Source organism: Ranitomeya imitator, chromosome 1 (genome assembly GCF_032444005.1).
Source record: "Ranitomeya imitator isolate aRanImi1 chromosome 1, aRanImi1.pri, whole genome shotgun sequence".
Lineage (NCBI taxonomy): Eukaryota > Metazoa > Chordata > Amphibia > Anura > Dendrobatidae > Ranitomeya > Ranitomeya imitator.
The window spans coordinates 294,223,175-294,244,118 of NC_091282.1; the positions used below are offsets into that span (position 1 = coordinate 294,223,175).

Genomic DNA, 20,944 nt, shown 5'->3' on the forward strand with positions numbered 1-20,944 from the left:
TTTAACATGCAAAACCTGGTGAAATGTCTTCTTGAAAGTCAGTCACAAATCTGAGACCTATTTTAGCTCACCACAACAGAAAACAAGTTATTTTCCCCCCTGAATTAGGGTATGTTTCCACAGTCAGGAATGGCTCAGTATTTGACGCAGGTGAAATGTGCATCTGAGGTCACCTACATTTTTTGATGCGGATTTGTAAGCTAAATAAAGATATACAAAAAAAAAAAAGAATTGTGATGTAATATTTTTTTCTCCAACCTCTTTTACATATTCCACTAAAGAATAATGTTTATACACAGATAGATATAGCAATAGATATATAAATAGATAGATGGATCTACCCATCTATCTATGCAGCCGCATGCTCCGCTCCCAAGTGACAGCAGCAGTGCGGGGTATTAAGATGTGAGGCTCGTCCGAGTTTCTTGCAAGTGTGATCCCGGCCTTAAATTCAGTATCTTTAATTTAAGAGGCAAAAAAAAAAACCTGTCTGGGAAGCAGGTAATACCCATGGATCTTCCCAGGCTATAAATCTCAGCTCACTGCTGTATGCTTAACTTTAAGGCTATGTGCACACGATGCGGATTTGCTGCGGATCCGCAGCAGATTTTTCCACGTAGAAACGCTGCAGATCCGCACTGCGATTTACAGTACAATGTAAATCAATGGGTAAAAAAAAAAAGTTGTGCAGAAAAATCAGCGCGGAATTGCTGCAGATTTAAAAGAAGTGCATGTCACTTCTTGTGTGCAGATCTGCAGCGTTTCTGCACCCCTCCATGATAGAAATCCACAGTGGCAAAAACTGCAGAAAATCCGCACAAAATCTGCATCAATTCCGCAGCAAATCCACACAAAAACCGCAGCTGCGGATTCTGCCAGGAGATGCAGATTTTGTGCAGAAAATTCTGCACCACATTTCCTACGTGTGCACATAGCCATACTGGTTATTAAAATAGGGAGACCCGGGGGGTGGGGTGGGTATTGGGGGGCGGGGGGGTTCCATATGGGGTAATAAGGGGTTAATGTCACCTTTGTAAGGGGACATTAAGCCAGCTTAGTAATGGAGAGGCATCAATAAGATAGGATTAGAAATGGATTTCTAATATTTGTAAAGGGTTAAATAAACACACATGCGCAGAATAAAGTATTTTAATGATAAACACCACACATTTTTCCCATATTTATTATACTGGTAATCCATGCGACGCCCTCGATCTCCTGAAAATAAAGAAAAAATAATCAACAAATACTCACTGGTCCGACGCAGTCCTTAAAGGGAATCCTGTCACCCCCAAAATGGAAGGTGAGCTAAGCCCACCGGCATCAGGGGCTTATCTACAGCATTCTGGAATGCTGTAGATAAGCCCCCAATGTATCCTAAAAGATGAGAAGGAGGTTAGATTATACTCACCCAGGGGCGGTCGTGGTCCAGTTCTGGTCCGATGGGTGCCTCTCTGACCTTTCCCGACGCCTGTGCACTGCAGTACTTTGCTCTGCCCTCAACAGGGCAAAGTACGCCTGTGCTGGAGCATGAAAACCAGAAGAGGACGTCAACTGATGAAGATAGGAGGCTCCGGACTGGACCGCGACGCCCATCGGACCAGAACCAGACCGCCCCTGGGCGAGTATAATCTAACCTCTTTCTCATCTTTTAGGATACATCGGGGGCTTATCTACAGCATTACAGAATGCGTGAGAACCAGCCTATAGTGACCTGTGATAACCCCCAGTCACGTGCACGGTCGTTCTCGAGGTAAGCTAAGTGATCGCGAGAACTGCAGTGGACGTGGGCTTTCGGCAGTGTGACAGGCAAGACCTTATTTAAATTAATAGACATGCGTAGTAAGCTGCTTTTACGCAGTTATTATGCATGTGACTAATCATTAGATGCGATTTTATCGCATCTAATGATAGTCTACGGGAAATTTACGCTGCGGGGACGGAGCGTCTCCGCATTGTAAATAGACATGCTGTGGTCTATAAAGACGCGCTGCATGTCCGGATACACAGTCTGCCGCTTGCGTGTCTGCACGCATACTGGAGATGGGATTTCATGAAATCCCCTCCACTATGCTGTAACATCTGGACGCTGCAGGTTTGACGCTGCGGCTGTACGCAGCGCCAAACCTGCAGCGTTTACAGACCATGGAAACACAGCCTAATACTATATTTTTACTGCAGTATGATCGTGAAAAGATGAATTAAGGAATTTTATACACTTTCTAAATTTACATTTTAAATGCCTTACTAGGCATATAAAATAATAAATAGGCCGGGAACCCAGTTAACCAAAGTAAAATACACAGCACCAAAAGATTAAGGACAAATATGACACATGTATACAAACATTTATTTCTACAATACTCAAGAGTGTACAAAGGATATAACAGTCGCTTTCCATTGGATTGTTTACCACAATACTGAACAGAATATTTAGCTTCATTGTCTGAACCCCATCCTTTGTAGTATACAAGAAATTAGTGAATCCCACAACAGAAAAGTGTCAAAGGCCAACCACAGAAGGAAAATCTGACAAAACAAAATGAGTCACTTGTATAAAACCTTAACACTGTAAATGATAAAAAAAACAACATTTAACGAAAAGACACCATTGAAATGCACAATATTAAAATAGTGTATGATATAAGCAGTAGGCACTCGTATGTTTAATATAAAAACACAATGACATTCTATAATGAGCTTTGGCTCCAGATATGAGATATAGCTATGAATACTGTAAAGAATTATACCGCATTTAGTCAAAATAAGTTAGTTTTGCCCCTTCATTGAACAAATGTTACCCAATGATAGCAAATATCGGCACTTAAATGAGAATTCTTAAAAACTCCTTTAAGCCTGTAGAAACAATCTAATCTATAATATGCCCCCCCAAAAAAGTCATACGAGTGACCTTAGTTTGTCTGCTAAAATGAAGTTCCATCCTATAGCAGATTACCAATGATAAAGTACTGAATTTGTATTAACCATACAGGATTAAACCACTTCAGGGATTGTGGTTTCTATGTGTTTACGTGGAATGAGTGCAGTGACATACTCACAAGTAGAGTTGAGCAAATTTGTTTGGATTCAGTTGCGGAATCTGAATCTGCCATATTTGTGCAATATTGGTACCCTATTTGTGACGAATGTATGTTTGATGATCGGTTCTGAACACATTCGGTAATTTCTACTCCCATTGACTAATGAAGTTCAGCTGTGTTCGAAGAATATTGCAAAAACAATATTTGCTGCCGAGCATATTCGGAACCAAATCCGAACACATTAGCTCAACTCTACCCACCAGTGGCTATTTTCTGACATTTTCAGCGGCTCTCCAGTCCACTTCGGTGTCACATGCCTGCACTTGTGGCCTGCTAAATCCCAGTGTTTGCGGTGTGTTACAGAGATCAATTTCTCAATGCAAGTCTATGAAACAGAGACTGAGGCTAGAGAATCTCCGAGTCTCAGCATTGCATAGAGAAAATTCAAAAGGTGACCTCCGGTCCGCACAGACGACAACGACGCGGCAGTCACAATACTGGAATGCCTGTCACTGCACTGCGTACATGCACATGATTTTAAACAAAAAAATTACTGAAGTGATCCTTTGAAAGCAAGACACTGCTCCATGAAAATATTTAAGGTCTCCTAATCAGCATAGAAAGTCTTGATTATACCATAATACTTACATGCACCATTATCCGAATGAAATGCAGCACTGTTGGAAAATAGGAGGAAACTTAATTTTTAGGTTATTTTCCTCTTAAATGCAAAAACACAAGTATCTTACATTTAAAAGAGAAATTTAAACGAGAACCTGTCAGAATGGTTTACTAGTCAAACTTTGGTACTCAAAATTGTAGTCACACATGTAACATTGCACAGCATTTGGCCCAGTGCTGTAGCACAGACACACTGCTCACGCTCGCAGCAGAGGGTCGCTAGCATATCGCATCGGATGCTATGCTAGTGTGACTTCGGCCTAATACAAAGAATGTCATTTTTTTTTTTTGTTGTAGTAGGACCTTCACAGCCATACCACTAGTGGTAAAATCATCCCAATAGGCTCCCTCCAGGCTAAGTTCACACGGCAATTCCTTCACATCAGTGGCTCTGTCGGTGCTTACGCCTGAGCTCTTTGAAAACTAGATTCAGCAGTATGCTATAACTGGGTTTGACTGTAATGATGCAGTCGGAGTCACTTTGTCAGATATACATTTTAAACCTTATCCGCCTCTGAGGCAGGCTGGAAGGCCCAGTTGACCACATCTTGGACAGTTTTCTGCCCATTTCAGGCAGGCTCTGACAGATGGTCTACGTTATTACAGTCAATGACCTGGTCAAAATCCTGGATTCAGTTAACCAGGATTGCAGATGTAAGCAACAATGAAGCCACTGACACGAAGGTAAAACGCCATGTGAACCCAGCCTTTAATGCAGAGAAAAGCTGTGCATTTGGGACCCATTACAGTAAACGTGTGTGGAATTCATTACAAATACGGCTGCTCCTTTCATTGGCACTAAATATACATCTTATGAACAGTTTTACTATCGCTGAATGTAGAAGCTGTAAATGAGAACAAAACTGTATATAAGGGATCTTACCATACAACTTATTTTCTTTAATTCTTATTAAGCACTTGCTAATATAAATTCCTTTCTAAACATATGTGCTATATTATGGGTATAATAACACAGCTGAAAATGTAGATTAGGTGTCCCACCTCCACTGAGAGCAGACTATTTTTACAAACAGCACTGACTACAATAGTGATAAGACACTTTTACAGTGTGGGAGGACACACTGCATATATATGTTGGCCACTGTAACAGAATACTGAGGCGAATTGTAGGAAATAAACAGTGCTTTCATGTAGCCATACTGAATGGATTAGGCATGCTGCGCTGCAACCTGCTTCACTAAGATATAGATTAGTAAATACAGGTTTTTTTGTAATAACTGTCCCTTTAAACTCCATCAATACCACAAGGAAAAATCACTTGTTGAGAACAGATCTCCGCAATTATTTATACATTTAAGCTACCTGAACATGAATTCCTGGCATATAAAACGTAGGTGGGCTCAACAGTCTAATACCCTTCCTTACAAAGTGTCCTGAGAGTTGTGTCAGTAAAAAGATCTCAACCTGCATGGTCTGATGCAACATCTACTCCTCCATCTCCAAAATCAAACATCGGCTCGCCTTCACCACTTCCATGTGCCAAATAATCTTCCAAAACTTTAGTAGGGTCCCGAAGAAAGATAACCAAAACAGTAATATTGTCACTAGAGCCTGCTTCTTTGGCCGCTGACACCAGCTTTGCAGCAACATGTTGTCCATCTCCACCATTCTCCTGAAGGTGACCCAAAACAAGGCCAGGAACCTCAGATGAAGATACTGCATCATAAAAACCATCACAGGCCAAAACAAGGAAGTCATCTGAGCCACTAAGGGTACGTGAGGAGACATCTCCTTCTCCAGACACATAGGGTTTTTGGTCAATATCACCTGGAATGATAAGAAATGTTATACAAGTATAGTCAGTAATTGCAATAATCCATGCACACACACACACAAAAAAAAAAAAGATTGGAGGACACCTTATTTTCACATGATTGCATCATCACAATGCTGAAGGCAATAATTTTCATCCATACAAAAAGAAGTGTTGTGCAAGATTTACATCATCATTGAGTTATCACAAGGGCGTAGGAGATTGTTCATGAACAGCTAAGCAATCATTACGGTTTATTCTTGTTTCGCTACTAAAGTGCAATATAGAAAGCATACAGTAGCATGTAAAAGTCTAGTCAAAATTACTGTTATTGTGAACAGTTAAGCAAGTTGAAGCTGAAATGATCTCTAAAAGGGGAACAGTTAACCCTTCACCTTCATGACCAGGCCAAGTTTTACAATTCTGACCACTGTCACTTTGAGGTAGTAACTCTGGAACTCTTTAACCCCTTCACGACATGCCCGTACTAGTACTGCGCATGTCATGTCTCCCCCTTTGATGTGGGCTCCAGCGCTGAGCCCACATCAAAGTCACGACATGTCAGCTGTTTTGTACAGCTGACATGTGCGCGCAATAGTGGCAGGTGGAATTGCGATCCACCTGCCGCTATTAACCAGTTAAATGCCGCTGTCAAATGCTGACAGCAGCATTTAACTACAGATTCTGGCCGCGCGGCCGGAAATGCGCACATCGCTGACCCCCGTCACATGATCGGGGGTCAGCGATGTCTCGGCATAGTAACCAGAGGTCTCCTTGAGACCTCTATGGTTACTGATGCCGGCTTGCTGTGAGCGTCACCCTGTGGTCGACGCTCATAGCAAGCCTGCAATTCGGCTACATAGCAGCGATATTGTGGCATCAATAGTAAAAAGATCTAATGTTAAAAATAATAATTAAAAAAAAACAAAAAAACCTGCTATACTCACCCTCCGTTTTCCGACGATCCGCTCGCGCCGGCCATCTTCCATTCCCGGCGATGCATTGCGAAATTACCCAGAAGACTTAGCGGTCTCACGAGACTGCTAAGTCATCGGGGTAATTTCACAATGCATCCTGGGGACGGAAGATGGCGGCAGTCGCACGCGTATCGGAGCTTCGGTGGATCCCGCCGGGTGAGTATATAACTTTTATTTTAATGGTGGTGCCCACTCTGCTGTATACTACGTGGGCTGTGTTAGATATCGCGTGGCTGCTATATACTACATGGGTAGTTATATACTGCGTGGGCTGTGCTATATATTACGTGGCCAGTGTTATATATTGCTTGGCCTGTGTTATAAATTACATCTCCTGTGTCATACTGCGTGGCTGCTACAGTTATATGAAAAAGATTGGGCACCCCTATTAATCTTAAGTTTAATGTTTTATAAAAATTGGTTTTCTTTAATCGCTTCATTGGGGGACACAGGTAACCATGGGGTGTATGTTGCTGTTACTAGGAGGCCGACACTATGCAAAAAAAGGAAAATAGCTCCTCCTCCGCAGTATACACCCACCGACAGGCAGGAAGTACCTCAGTTTGTGCTTAGTGTCTGTAGGAGGCGGACCTGGATCTTCAGATCCACTGCTAACCTTGATTCCTTTACAGGTTTTGTTGTTTTTATTACCGTTTTGGCTTTCTTTTTCAGATCACAGCATTCAGGGATTCAGGGTGCAGTCTTCCACCCTGCCTCCCCAGGAGGGTGGCTGAGCGAGCAGTGTGGTGTCGCCCACATCGCAACTCTCAGACCGCCGGCAGGACATTATCCCCTGTCACCCTCCCAGATGCTCCAGGGTCTATACGGTGGCGGTCCTAGCCAAAACAGTCCCCCTCACCCCTCTCCTCGGAGAGGGCTGAGAGGAAGACTGGTCACCAGCGGTGACCCTCCCCCTTGTCTTTGGGGTTGAGACAGTCTTCTGGATGAAGGATTTCATATCCAGCGACCCTTCCCTCAACGGGCCCCTGGACGATCCTCTCTTTTCCTGTGGAACCGGACATTGCAGGTAAAGGACCCTTAAACCGCCTGCCTCACCGTTTACCCACGGAACGCTGCACAGAACATGACGTCACTGAACAACAACGGCCATCTTTTCCTCAGCTAGTGCTTCGTTAACGCCCTCCGCATTAAGCACGCATATTTATCGCGCGCTTTTCTCCCTATCAAGGGTCCTTCCCCCCCCCCCAGGTGCACCCGTCTGGCGGCACAGTTAATGGAAGAGCCTCTACTCCCAACAGACGCAGACTAGGACCTTCGTTTACCGGCCCTGCCACTGCGGGTGCAGAGACTGCACATAATTCCATGTCCTTTACTATTTTAGTCACCCACTTCCTGACTGTCAGACGTGGTCAATTTTCATACCAGGAATTCCGGTCCTGTCATTGTCGGCGTGGAGGCTTCGCATAATTATATGTACCCGTTGATTTAGCCCCCGGTGTCGGGGCCTTTTCCCCGGACTCGGTGTAGCCGAGGTCGCCTTCTGTTTAGCCACGCCCTGTTACGGGACTGCCGTACGCTGAGGCCCCGTCTCCTGGCCGAATGAGAGAGTATACTTTCTTTATCCCTCTCTCCCGATACAGGCCCCCCATCACCATCCCACGGGGGGGTTGGGGGAGACGGGACATAGTGTATGTCAGGTTGAGTGAAGATTCCAACCGTATGAAGAATCGTGCAGCCACCATCGCCTTCCAAAGGGCACAAAAGGCGTCCATCATTAACCTACTGGTTCTGAGGATACTGCAGCCTGAACATTGACAGCTGTCTCTTATCAGGTAGGACCAGCTCAGACTGGTTATTTTCTCTCTTCACAAGGGCTTAGCTCTCCCAGCTGTAGCCTTAGCCTATTACTTATGCCCAATCTCAGGGAGGCCCATTCCGGTCCCTATAATTCGTGATGCTTGTGCCATCCGTACAAGAGCAGTGGCATTCAGATAAACCCTCTAACACCTGGGATGAGAGCACTCGCCTCCTTCTGGAGTGGGCTGTTGCCAGGTCACAGTCGTTCTCAGATCTGACCAAACTCTCACAATCCCTGTTCCAGGTCCTGGAGCGTCCTTCACGTTTGTCTTCTGCCACCAGTGCTCCGAACACCTCACGGTGATTCGCATGCACCTGACCGTGACCTTCACAGGGACAGATCGCGTGCAAAGCAAAAGAACCAGCTGGTCCCTCTACTTTATCCTGGATGCATTCCTCATCCCATGCCCCTCCTCGGAGGCGGTTTTTGGGTCGGATATGGATTCCCAGTCTGAGTCCGATACGGACCAGACCTGAAAGATGCAATATATGCTCAATAACCTCATCTTGGCAAAATACCAAGTATTGGTAATTGGATGAGGCTCCTGTTCACGAGCACTCCGTTACTTTCAAATGGGTAAAAATAAAAAAAAAGTTTTTCCCGGAATTTTCCCTGATCAGGAAACTTGTCATGACTATGTCTAAACACTGGGAACACTCTGAAAAGCGTCTCCCAGGTTGGAGGAAGCTACACATCCTCTACCCTTTTAGACCAGGCCTTCTTGATAAATGGGCAGAATCCCTAAGGTGGATGCGCCTGCTTCTCGCCTGTCTTCCTAGACAGCCTTGTCTCTACGGATCAGTGCATCCCTTAAGGATTCTACAGATAGACAGATTGAAGCCTTGGTTAAGTCAGCCTTGGAGGCAGCTGGCGCCCCTCTCTCTCTCTGCCCTACATGTGCCTACACCTGGGTGTCAAATTCCATGTCTGTAGGGGCAAAAATACTTCATCAAGGTATTCTAGCGGCCGCTCCTCCGGATGGGAGGCCAGATCTGGCTGATCAGATTGCCCATGCCAGCAAATATCTCGTGTCCGCTCCCCTTTTGATGCGGCTGGTTGTTCCGTCACGACTACCGGCAGCATCGTTGCCATACGTTGCATTCTCTGACCTCACTGATTTTGCCTTCCAAGTCTCTAGATCTCTTGGATCCAAGCTGGATCAATAGTTTCGGATGCCAGTGGCGGGGGAAAAACACCTAGTTTTTCCGGTCCAAACCTAATGTCCTTTTAATAGGAAAAGTTGCTTCAACCTAGAGAGAGATAGTGACTTCCGGCTACAATATTGAACGTTCTTCTCCCCCAGGAAGACGTTTCCTTTTGTTTTTTCGCCCGTCAAGACATACGTCGCAGGCCCCAGCAGTTCAGGCAGTCTTTACCTGCCTTTCACAGAAGTGATCGTACCCGTCCCCAGGAACGTACTGTTCTCGGGGTTCTATTCTATTCTTTCTTAGTCATGAAAAAAGGCGGAACGCTCCTCCGTTTTTAGTCCTCGAGCGGTTTACCGGTCACGTTCGGTGCTGTCTCTTCAGGACGATGTAACTAAGTTTGGTAATCACTTTCACTGACTCGGGAGAATTTTCTTCACATTCTTGTTTGTGTTTAGCTTCAGAGGCTCCTATGATGTGCGATCTAGGAGGGTCCTTATCAGTTCACGGCCCTCTGCTCCTAGACTATTTACGTCATGGCAGTGGTCAGGGTCATTCTTCTATCCAAGGGATTTTTCATATTTCCCTACTTAAACAATCTTCTGGTCAATGAGCCGTCCCGCTGAGACTGCAACCAGAGTCTACAGTTTACTCTACATATCCGGGTTCCTCTCAGCTAGATTATAAACAGAGAAAAGTCCTCCCTCACCTTTGCTCAGTACTTGGGTGTTTCTAGGTATGGGTTCGACATGACCCAAGCCAGTCTCTTCCTTCCAATGGAGAAGGTTTTTCCATCCCTCCGCCATGGGTTTCTGTACTCTAAAGCGATCAGCTTCTCTTCTCCTATGGTCCTGCATAGGAGTTCTAGGGGAAATGGATTGTCGCCTCGAAAACCGTTCCTTTTGACCAGTTCCATGCCCGCCCCCTTAAGCGGGCTCTCTGGTCATCTCCACGGACAATCCTGTGCTTCTTCCTCTCAGAGTGAAGCAGTTTCATCTGGTGATGCCGTCAACATCAGTTCTGTAAAGGAAGTTCCTCTTTCCTCTCTAGTGGCAGGTTTTCACCAACAACGCCAGTCTCATCTTTTGCGGAGTCGTTTTTTCTTCGTCTCACAGTGCAGAGCCACTGGAACGCCCAAGAGACAATGCCACGGCCGAGGTTTACATAAACCGTTAAGGCGGTACTCGCATCAAACAAGTGAAGTCAGAGTTAACAAGGATTCTGCGAGAGGCAGAGTGTATGTTTCCGCCATATCAGCCATGCATATTCCGAGGGTAGGTAACCAGGCAATCGATTTTCTGAGCCATCTGGGCCTCGCTTCGGGCAGCCAATGGCTCAGCCCCTCTGTCTTCATCCATATATGCTTAAATGGGGCTCTCCGGACGTTGTCCTTGTGGCATCTTGGATAAACCACAAGGTTCCTTGGTTCGTAGCCAGATCCCGGGACCTGCTAGCCACCTGTTGTGATGCTCTAGTAATATCGTAATCACAATTCCATCTGCTCTCTCCTTTTCCGTCTCTCCCCTCGGCCCGAAAGTTGTGAAAAGGAAGAAGGGATCCCTATATTCCTGTTATCTTCAGATTGGCCAAGAAAGGCCCGGTGAATATGTTCATAGACGCCCCTTGGAAGCTTCCAGGCCGTCCAGATCCTCTCTCTCAAGGTTCCCTCTTCCACCAGAGTTCATAGTCTGTCTTTAACTGCATGGCCGTTAAGGCCATAGTCCTGGGGGAGGCTGGTTTTTCCCCGGCTGGTCATTCAGACCATGATTGGGACCGGGAAACCAGCATCCTTGCGTATCTACTACAAATACTGTAAGGCCTTCTTTTGGTGGAGTATGGACAAGTGTCTGGTCCCTATGTCAGTTTTCCTTTCATTCTTGGTTTTCTTCAAGGAGGCGCCCACCTGGCTCCTCCTTATTGTCCTCCGATAAATCCAAGGAATTTTAATCTGGTCTTAGGCGCGCCGCAGCGCGCCCCCTGTTTTAGCCCTTTCAACACATGACATTTCTCTTTGTTCAATTATGTCCATCTGGAGAGTTTCCAAGTTAGCGGCATTGTCCTGCCGTTCCCCGCTCCTGATCCTATATCAGGACAAGGTGGTTCTCGGGCCTGGCCCTTCCTTTATTCCCGAGGTGGTCTTTTCCTTTCTCATTAACGAGGTCATTGTCCTTCCTTCTGTGTCTCTCCAGTCCATCCCCTGGATAAGTCCCTCTTCAAGCTGAATTCCGTCACAGCTCTCCGAGTCTACCTTTCAAGGACTGCTCCCTTTCGTCAATCTGATTCCCTAGTCATCATCTCTGAAGGTTGCCTTAAAGGGCTCCTAGCTTCTAGTTTCTCTATTGCTGTGAGGCAGTCCGCTTCCAGGAGAAACAGCCTCTTCCGATGGTGAAGGCTCACTCCACCCTGCGGTAGGGGCCTCCTAGGCTGTTTGTCACCAGGATTTGGCTTTCCAGACTAAGGCCGCAACCTGGTCATATTTACCCTCGTTAGTCTTTACAGGGTTCATACCATGCCTCGTCTGATGCAGGCCTGGGAAGGAAGGTGCTGCAGGTGGCGGTTTTGCACCGATCGACCTGAGCCCATTTATTCCTTGAATCTTCCCGTTTCCCACTCTAGGGATTGCTTTGGGACGACCCATGGTTACCTGTGTCCCCCAATGAAGGCTCCAAGAAAGATTTTACGGCGAGTACCAAAAATCCCTCTTTTTTGCAACAGCTATTTCAGTTTCATATATCTAATAACTGTTGGACACAGTAATGTTTCTGCCTTGAAATGAGGTTTATTGTACTAACAGAAAATGTGCAATCTGCATTCAAAGAAAATTTGACAGGTGCATAAGTATGGGCACCCCACCAGAAAAGTGACATTAATATTTAGTAGATCCTCCTTTTGCAAAAATAATAGCCTCTAGTCGCTTCCTGTGGCTTTTAATGAGATCCTGGATGAAGGTATTTTTGAGATTTCTCTTTACAAAACAATTCCAGTTCAGTTAAGTTTGATGGTCGCCGAGCATGGTCAGCCCTCTTCAAATGATCCCACAGATGTTCAATGATATTCAGATCTGGGGACTGGGATGGCCATTCCAGAACAGTGTAATTGTTCCTCTGCATGAATGCCTGAGTAGATTTGGAGCGGTGCTTTGGATAATTGTCTTGCTGAAAGATCCATCCCTTGCGTAACTTCAACTTTGTCACTGATTCATGAACATTATTGTCAAGAATCTGCTGATACTGAGAGGAATCCATGCGTCCCTCAACTTTAACAAGATTCCCGGTGCCGACATTGGCCACATAGCCCCAAAGCATGATGGAACCTCCACCAAATTTTACTGTGGGTAGCAAGTGTTTTTCTTGGAATGCGGTGTTTTTTGGCCGCCATGCATAACGCCTTTTTGTATGACCAAACAACTCAATCTTGGTTTCATCAGTCCACAGGACCTTCTTCCAAAAAGAAATTGGCTTCTCCAAATGTGCTTTTGCATACCTCAGCCGACTCGGTTGGTGGCGTGCTTGCAGAAGCGGCTTCTTTCGCATTACTCTCCCATACAGCTTCTCCTTGTGCAAAGTGCGTTGTATAGTTGACCGATGCACAGTGACACCATATGCAGCAAGTTGATGATGCAGCTCTCTGGAGGTGGTCTGAGGATTGTCCTTGACTGATCTCACCATTCTTCTCTGCCTTTCTGGTGTTTTTCTTGGCCTGCCACTTCTGGCCTTAACAAGAACTGTACCAGTGTTCTTCCATTTCCTTACTATGTTCCTCACAGTGGAAATTGACAGGTTAAATCTCTGATACAGCTTTTTGTATCCGTCCCCTGAACAACTATGTTGAATAATCTTTGTTTTCAGATCATTAGACAGTTGTTTTGAGGAGCCCATGATGCCACTCTTCAGAGGAGATTCAAACAGGAGAGCAACTTGCAAGTGGCCACTTTAAGTAGCTTTTCTCATGATTGCATACACCTGGCTATGAAGTTCAAAGTTCAATGAGGTTAGAAAACCAAAAAGAGGGATTTTGGGTTCTTACCGTAAAATCTTTCTTGGAGCCTTCATTGGGGGACACAGGTAACCATCAGTGTATGCTGCTGTCACTATGCAAATAAAGAAGAAGTAACTCCTCCCCGGCAGTATACACCCTGACAGGCACCAGGCAACTCAGTTGGTGCAAAAGCAGTAGTAGGAACAGGTAATATAAAACTCAACCTATGTACCAACCCACAACAACGGCACGTTGGCCAACAAGGTACAACTTCAAGGGAGGGTGCTGTGTCCTCCAATGAAGGCTCCAAAAAAGATTTTACGGTAAGAACCAAAAATCCCTCTTTCTTTCTCGCCTCATTGGGGGACACAGGTAACCATGGGACGTCCAAAAGCAGTCCCTAGGGCGAGATATTCTGCAAAAAAGAGGAGTTAGGTAGGCCGGTCAGAAGCCGCCGCCTGCAGTATCCTCCTACCCAGGCTCGCGTCCGCAGAAGCCTGAGTATGCACCTTGTAGAATTTGACAAAGGTGTGAATGGATGACCACGTTGCGGCCTTGCAAACCTGCGAGGCCGATGCTTGGTGACGAACTGCCCAGGAAGCTCCCACAGCTCGGGTAGAGTGAGCCTTCACCCCCGACGGAGGCCGTTTGTCTTGAACAAGGTATGCCTCCAGAACCGCCAAACGGATCCAACGAGCAATTGTGGACTTGGAGGCGGGGAGCTCCTTTCGCCGCCCTTCCGAGACGACGAACAGAATCGGCCTGACGAAAGGAGGCAGTTCTGGCAAGATAAATTCGGATAGCCCTGACCACATCCAACTTGTGAAGAGATTTCTCCAAGGGATGAACCGGGGAAGGGCACAAGGAAGGGAGGACAATGTCCTCATTGATGTGAAAAGCCGAAACCACCTTTGGTAGGAAGGAAAGAACGGGACGAAGAACCACTTTGTCCTGATGCAGGACAAGAAAGGGAGAACGACAGGATAAAGCCGCCAGCTCCGACACTCTTCTAATGGAGGTGATGCTACCTTTCCGGATAGAAGGAACACAATAAATGAACTATTGTGATCCGCAAAAGTGCAGCAACAATATATTAAAAACATATTATTTTATTAACAATAAATACAATACATAACATACATAAAATATTAAGGTGCCTCTATACAACCTAAACCACAAGAGGCGGACAGCTAGAGTAAGACACTAAAAATAAAGAGTAAAACAAATGGGCACACGAGCATATGTAGATCTTACAAAACAAATATCACAATTCACAGGAGCAAAAAATAATGATTTAGTAATATATCCAAATGACTACGTAATGTCCAGTTGAAAAAACTACCCAGCCATGCCGATAATTCCATATTCAGTGTAGATGTCACCGTAATATACACTTAATTCCATATGCATAGCTGGCAGGATAATATCCCCTGTATTTCAGCTGGATCACTCTAAATCACCGACTTTTATCCTCTTGTAATAATCGATATAGATAACAGTTGCTATATGCCTCTGACAGGGCAGTGCGTTTACATAACATACGCACCGCTTACAATAGAACCGCGGCTTGAATTAGCCCGCAATTTGCCAAAGTGCAATGTCCGCTGTAGCTGAATGCTACTGTATATGTCTGACAAACCAGCGCAATAAATTTATGACATATATCCTCCTATACTAATCGATATAGATAAAAAATTACTATGTGCCCCTGATACAGCAGTGCGCTTGCATATCATGCGCACCGCTTACAATAGAACCGCGGCTTAAATTAGCCCGCATTTGCCAAAGTGCAATGTCCGCTGTAGCTGGCTGCTACTATATGTATCTAACAAACCAGCGCAATAAACTTGTGATCTAATACATATTACCTGTACAAGCTGCCATGCGCCTTCACAAATGAAGCCATAATAAGCCCCCTGTCCCACACATATTACCTGCTCCGTGTCTCCTCGTGGAATCCCTAGCCAGAGTGGCGTGCTGCCTCTGCCTACCCCGACGCGCGTTTCGCGTGATGCTTCTTCCTGGGGGTGTGTCTAAGGCGGTGAGTCTCACAGGTCTTATACCGGCAACATCCAGTCAGATGGTAATAGGCAGGACTATCTCATACTCGCTACACTACACCTGGCCTCCGGTCTCAAAATATCGGCCGTATAATGAATCCGAATGATTAGTTTAATTACTATCGTGAAAATTCCCGATATCCCTCCAAGAAATCACTGCTATTACAATACTAAAAAATCCTTCCAGAAAGCTAAGATAAATCTATGTAACTGCATACATCATCTCTAATCCAAATACCTCCAGCCAAAGACTATATTTTTCAAAGAGGAACGCTGGCTGCGATAATGCCTAAATAAAATAATTAGTGAGTTAAAAAGTGACTAAAAATAAATTATAAAGTGAGAGATAATGAAAGGAAAAATTCTGTAGATAAAAATGCACCAAATAAGTATATGCCGTGCAACAATAAGGGATGTCGATATAAGAACCCACAGCCTTGAGTGTCTATAAAAGATTAATGTGTGACCTATATAACCATATAGGACCATGTGCTTGTTTATAAAGTGATACGGTTCACATATTGATGCAATATACATATCTATTATACTGGTTACAATGTTCCAGGTGCGATATAGGGCAAACCCCGCCCCTCCTGCAGATAGGGGACGGGCCATGCCACCACCAGCCACCATTGGAACACAGCCAGAAAAGTGCACCCAGTTATATTAAAGTGCAAACCTATCTGTTACCCGTGAGAGTGACAAAATCCTGAAACATCTAAATAAGACGCTATATAAGCAGTTAATATCCCGAAAGGTGACCAACCCCTCCATATATTTGATATATCTGATATTCACATTATCTACAATCTAATTAAAACGTAAAACATACAAAAAAAAAAAGGCATAATATAGAATGCAGTCACAACTCCGCACAAAATCTTCTATCATGACATTATACCTCTCCAATCTATAGAGTGGGAGATATATACATCTCTTCAAAATATGAAGTCCAAAATAGTCCATAGATGTCACTCTTCTTCGTACATAGTCCTGTCCCCATATTTTCCATAGATAGATCAGTACTTGGAGTCAGCTTTTTGAAGGAACATGTCCATCAACTTCCACATTTATCCTCAACATCTCAGCCATAGTGGATTTAATAGGTCAGATGTTATTGTCATTAGTTCTTTCTTTCTTTATTTTTTCTCCAGATTCATCCAACAGCTCAATAAAGCAAGGAGTGTAGCCCAGACCCGGTGTTGACCGTATATATGACCGAAACATACCTTAAATAAACAAATTAGAATTAAAAATTGCACCATATAACAAGAAAATAAAACTACTATGGGAAAACCCACCGTACCAAGTAAAACCGATGCTACACAAACACAAAGAGAGATCCACTACACCTACAAAATCACAGTAGTATATGAACTACCTCACAAGAATGCACTGAAACCCAGATTCTCGTTCAGGCCTTGTGGAGTCAATGTACCTAATCTGTAGATCCATCTACTTTCGACCTGGGCAAGGACTTTGCCCAGGTCACCTCCTCTCGGTCCCAATGTAACTACATCAATACCCTTTATTTTCATGAGATAGGGATTAGAATCATGAAACCTTTTATAGTGTCGAGGAATGGTCTTCAGGGTGGAAATGTCATCTATCGTTTTTGCCTTAGCTATATCAAGGTGATGTTCCCGAACTCGAATTCTCAGTTCCCTGGTTGTGAGGCCTATATATATATATATCTTGCCACATGGGCAAGTTAGATGGTAGATGACCCCTTTAGAAAGCTTATCACTTGTACAACTAATGTCATAGCTTCTAGATCCATCAAAATTGGTAAATGTCTTAGCTTTGGTACAATTGGCACACGCCTTACAAAGGCCGCACGGAAAGAAACCCCTGATATTATGGTCCTGTCTTTTTGTCATTTTTCCATTGGCCATATAATGGCTGTGCACCAAAATATCGCCAAGGTTTCTAGATCTCTTGGCCACTATAGATGGGGCAGCAGGTAAACATAGTCTCAGAGTAGGATCCGTATGTAAAACTGACCAATGTTTTTGAATTATACGTCTAAATTCAAACCATTTATTATGATGTCCCGTGATATACCGAATCTGATTGTCATTATCCTTCTTAGTTTTAATCTGATTTTTATACAAAAGCACATTCCTAGGCGTATTCTTGGCCCTAATATACCCTTTCCGTATCATTCTGTGACTGTAACCCCGCTCCTTGAATCTATCGGTCAGTTCCCTGGATTGTTTTTCAAAATCATTTGTATCTGAACAAATTCGTTTAACACGCAGAAACTGACCGATAGGGATGCCCTGTATAGTAGATTGTAAATGGGCTGAGTGTGCGTGTAATACAGAATTCGTGGCCGTCTTTTTACGGAAGACATCAGTAGTGATGTCCCCGTTGGGCAAGGCACGTATCCGCAGATCCAAGAAATCCACCATCCTGCCACTCACAAATGTGAGCTTGATATTAAGACAGTTCTGATTGAGACTATTCATCATAATATTAAGGTCCTCTGCGCCCCCCTCCCACACGAACCAGATGTCATCAATATATCTCATCCACTCTTGGATGAGACACATCTGGGGGATGGGATTACAGAGGAAAATATCCCTTTCCCATGCCCCCAGAAACAGGTTCGCATAGGAGGGGGCACAGCAGGCACCCATGGCGGTTCCCTGCATCTGCAGATACGTGCCCCGCCCAAAAACAAACACATTATGGGTCAACACAAACTCCAGAAGCTTCAGAAGCAGTTGAATAAGATCTCTGGCTAAATTGCTCGACTCCAGAAATGATGCCACCGCCTTAATACCATCCGCGTGTCTAATGGATGTGTACAAGGCCTCCACATCGGCCGTTACCATGACACTTTTGGGGCCCAGATGTAAATTGTCCAACCTACGCAATGCTGCGGTGGTATCCTTTATATATGATGGGAGTTCGCTCACTAAGGGTTTGAGATAATGATCCAAGATCTGTGTAATGACCTCACATAGGCCCCCATTCCCAGAAACTATGGGTCTCCCAGGTGGGTCACTTGGATTCTTGTGAATCTTGGGAATTAAATATAGTGTTGGCATACGCGGGTGCATTTTTTCAATTAAATCAACCAATCGTTTGGGAATAATCCCATCAGCAAAAGCTTCTTCCAAGATACCACACAATTCATCCTGGAATGTTTTGATGGGATTAGTACTCATCTTTTTGTAGCACTTCTTATTGTCCAACAATATATATGCTTGTTTCTCATATAAATGATGTGGCCACACGACAAGGTTACCACCCTTATCGGCGGGTTTGAAAACCACATCATCCCAACTTTTTAACGTTTCCAAAACTTCTCTATCTGATTTGGTCATGTTAGAATGACCAAACCCTTTCTGAGAAATTTGTTCAATATCCCTAGACACTAGTTTTGTGAAAATATCTACCGCTGGGCAGATATTTAAAGATGGAAATTTTTTTGATTTACCTATTAAATGGTTAGGGAAATTGCTTACCTTGCCAAGATTATTTTCTAAAATCAAAGCCTCCAAATCGGCCAAGGCTTCCTTCTCCTCTACAGTAGTAAACTCATCATCACCTTGACCTTTGTAATGAAGTTTCTTCAAGATTAATTTTCGTGAAAAGAGGTGTAAGTCCTTAATCAATGTAAATTTGTCTGGGGAATATGAAGGACAAAAAGTAAGACCCTTTTCAAGAATACCAATCTGTTGTTCCGATAATATATGTGATGACAAATTAATCACCTTATATTGATCATTTCTTTTAGATGTTTTCTTTTTAAAGAAGTCATTGGCTTTGGGATTGCCTCCATGTCTGGTACGTCCATTCCAAGATGTTATTTCCCCTGTATGTTTTGATGGCCCAACGTCTGACAGACGATACTGAGCTGAAAGAGGCACTTCTAGATAGTTTGTCTGCATCACCTATTTTAAGTCCTTGCCATTTATATACTCTATTATTCTCATAATCTGAGACATCTCTTTGATATTTTTTACTTTTAATAGAGCATATATCTTTTTCCCATTTTTCCAAATCATTACCAACATCTTTGAGGAAAGCATCAACATTCTCTTTTTTCATATCCTTCTTGAACGTATCTTCCAATTTTTTTAGCTCCTCCTCAATATTTTTGATAGATGTGGTATTGCTATCAATAATTATTTGGAGAAATTCAAGTGAACACACGGTGGCAGCCCTAGTATCAGGGGCACATAGTAATTTTTTATCTATATCGATTAGTATAGGAGGATATATGTCATAAATTTATTGCGCTGGTTTGTCAGACATATACAGTAGCATTCAGCTACAGCTGACATTGCACTTTGGCAAATTGCGGGCTAATTCAAGCCGCGGTTCTATTGTAAGCGGTGCGTATGTTATGTAAGCGCACTGCCCTGTCAGAGGCATATAGCAACTTATCTATATCGATTATTACAAGAGGATAAAAGTCGGTGATTTAGAGTGATCCAGCTGAAATACAGGGGATATTATCCTGCCAGCTATGCATATGGAATTACCGTAAGTGTATATTACGGTGACATCTACACTGAATATGGAATTATCGGCATGGCTGGGTAGTTTTTTCAACTGGACATTACGTAGTCATTTGGATATATTACTAAATCATTATTTTTTGCTCCTGTGAATTGTGATATTTGTTTTGTAAGATCTACATATGCCCGTGTGCCCATTTGTTTTGCTATTTATTTTTAGTGTCTTACTCTAGCTGTCCGCCTCTTGTGGTTTAAGTTGTATAGAGGCACCTTAATATTTTATGTATGTTATGTATTGTATTTATTGTTAATAAAAGAATATGTTTTTAATATATTGTTGCTGCACTTTTGCGGATCACAATAGTTCATTTATTGTGTTCCTGGTATGTTTTTGATCTATATAAAGTGTTGCCTACTCCCCTTGGTTAGGGGTTATAGGATTGGGCGTTATGCTTACAGTTTGTGTTTCTGTCTTCAGACAGTTGGCCCACGTTACTAGAATGGACTTTTCCGCCAGAGAATCCTCATGGCGACAAAAAGCGTCGGATATGTTTCGTGCAGGTGCCTCACAACCTTCAATGGATGCTACACACACAGAGAGAGATCTAATGAAACAATATAAGAACTTTGTACATAAGAAAACAAAGTTTTGGTGGACTAAAACTGCATTGGAAAATTATGTTAGCCAAAAGATTATTCCTAGGGGTTTGAGGGTGCAATTATTTCCAACCTTTGATCTTGGGGAACAAGGATTGATAGATCGCTGGACTAGGGCTGCCACCGTGTGTTCACTTGAATTTCTCCAAATAATTATTGATAGCAATACCACATCTATCAAAAATATTGAGGAGGAGCTAAAAAAATTGGAAGATACGTTCAAGAAGGATATGAAAAAAAGAGAATGTTGATGCTTTCCTCAAAGATGTTGGTAATGATTTGGAAAAATGGGAAAAAGATATATGCTCTATTAAAAGTAAAAAATATCAAAGAGATG

At 43.7% G+C, this 20,944-nt stretch overlaps 1 protein-coding gene across 1 annotated transcript in view; it reads right to left on the reverse strand.

The window, feature by feature from the left end:
• Positions 1-2,331: 2,331 nt before the first annotated feature.
• The window catches only part of PPM1F (protein phosphatase, Mg2+/Mn2+ dependent 1F), an 83,532-nt gene continuing 64,919 nt past the window's right edge, over positions 2,332-20,944 (reverse strand). The window contains exon 7 of the mRNA XM_069756624.1: positions 2,332-5,510. Within this exon, the coding sequence (XP_069612725.1) occupies positions 5,143-5,510 (368 nt within the window). The 3' untranslated portion in view covers positions 2,332-5,142. The remainder of the gene's footprint in view (positions 5,511-20,944) is intronic.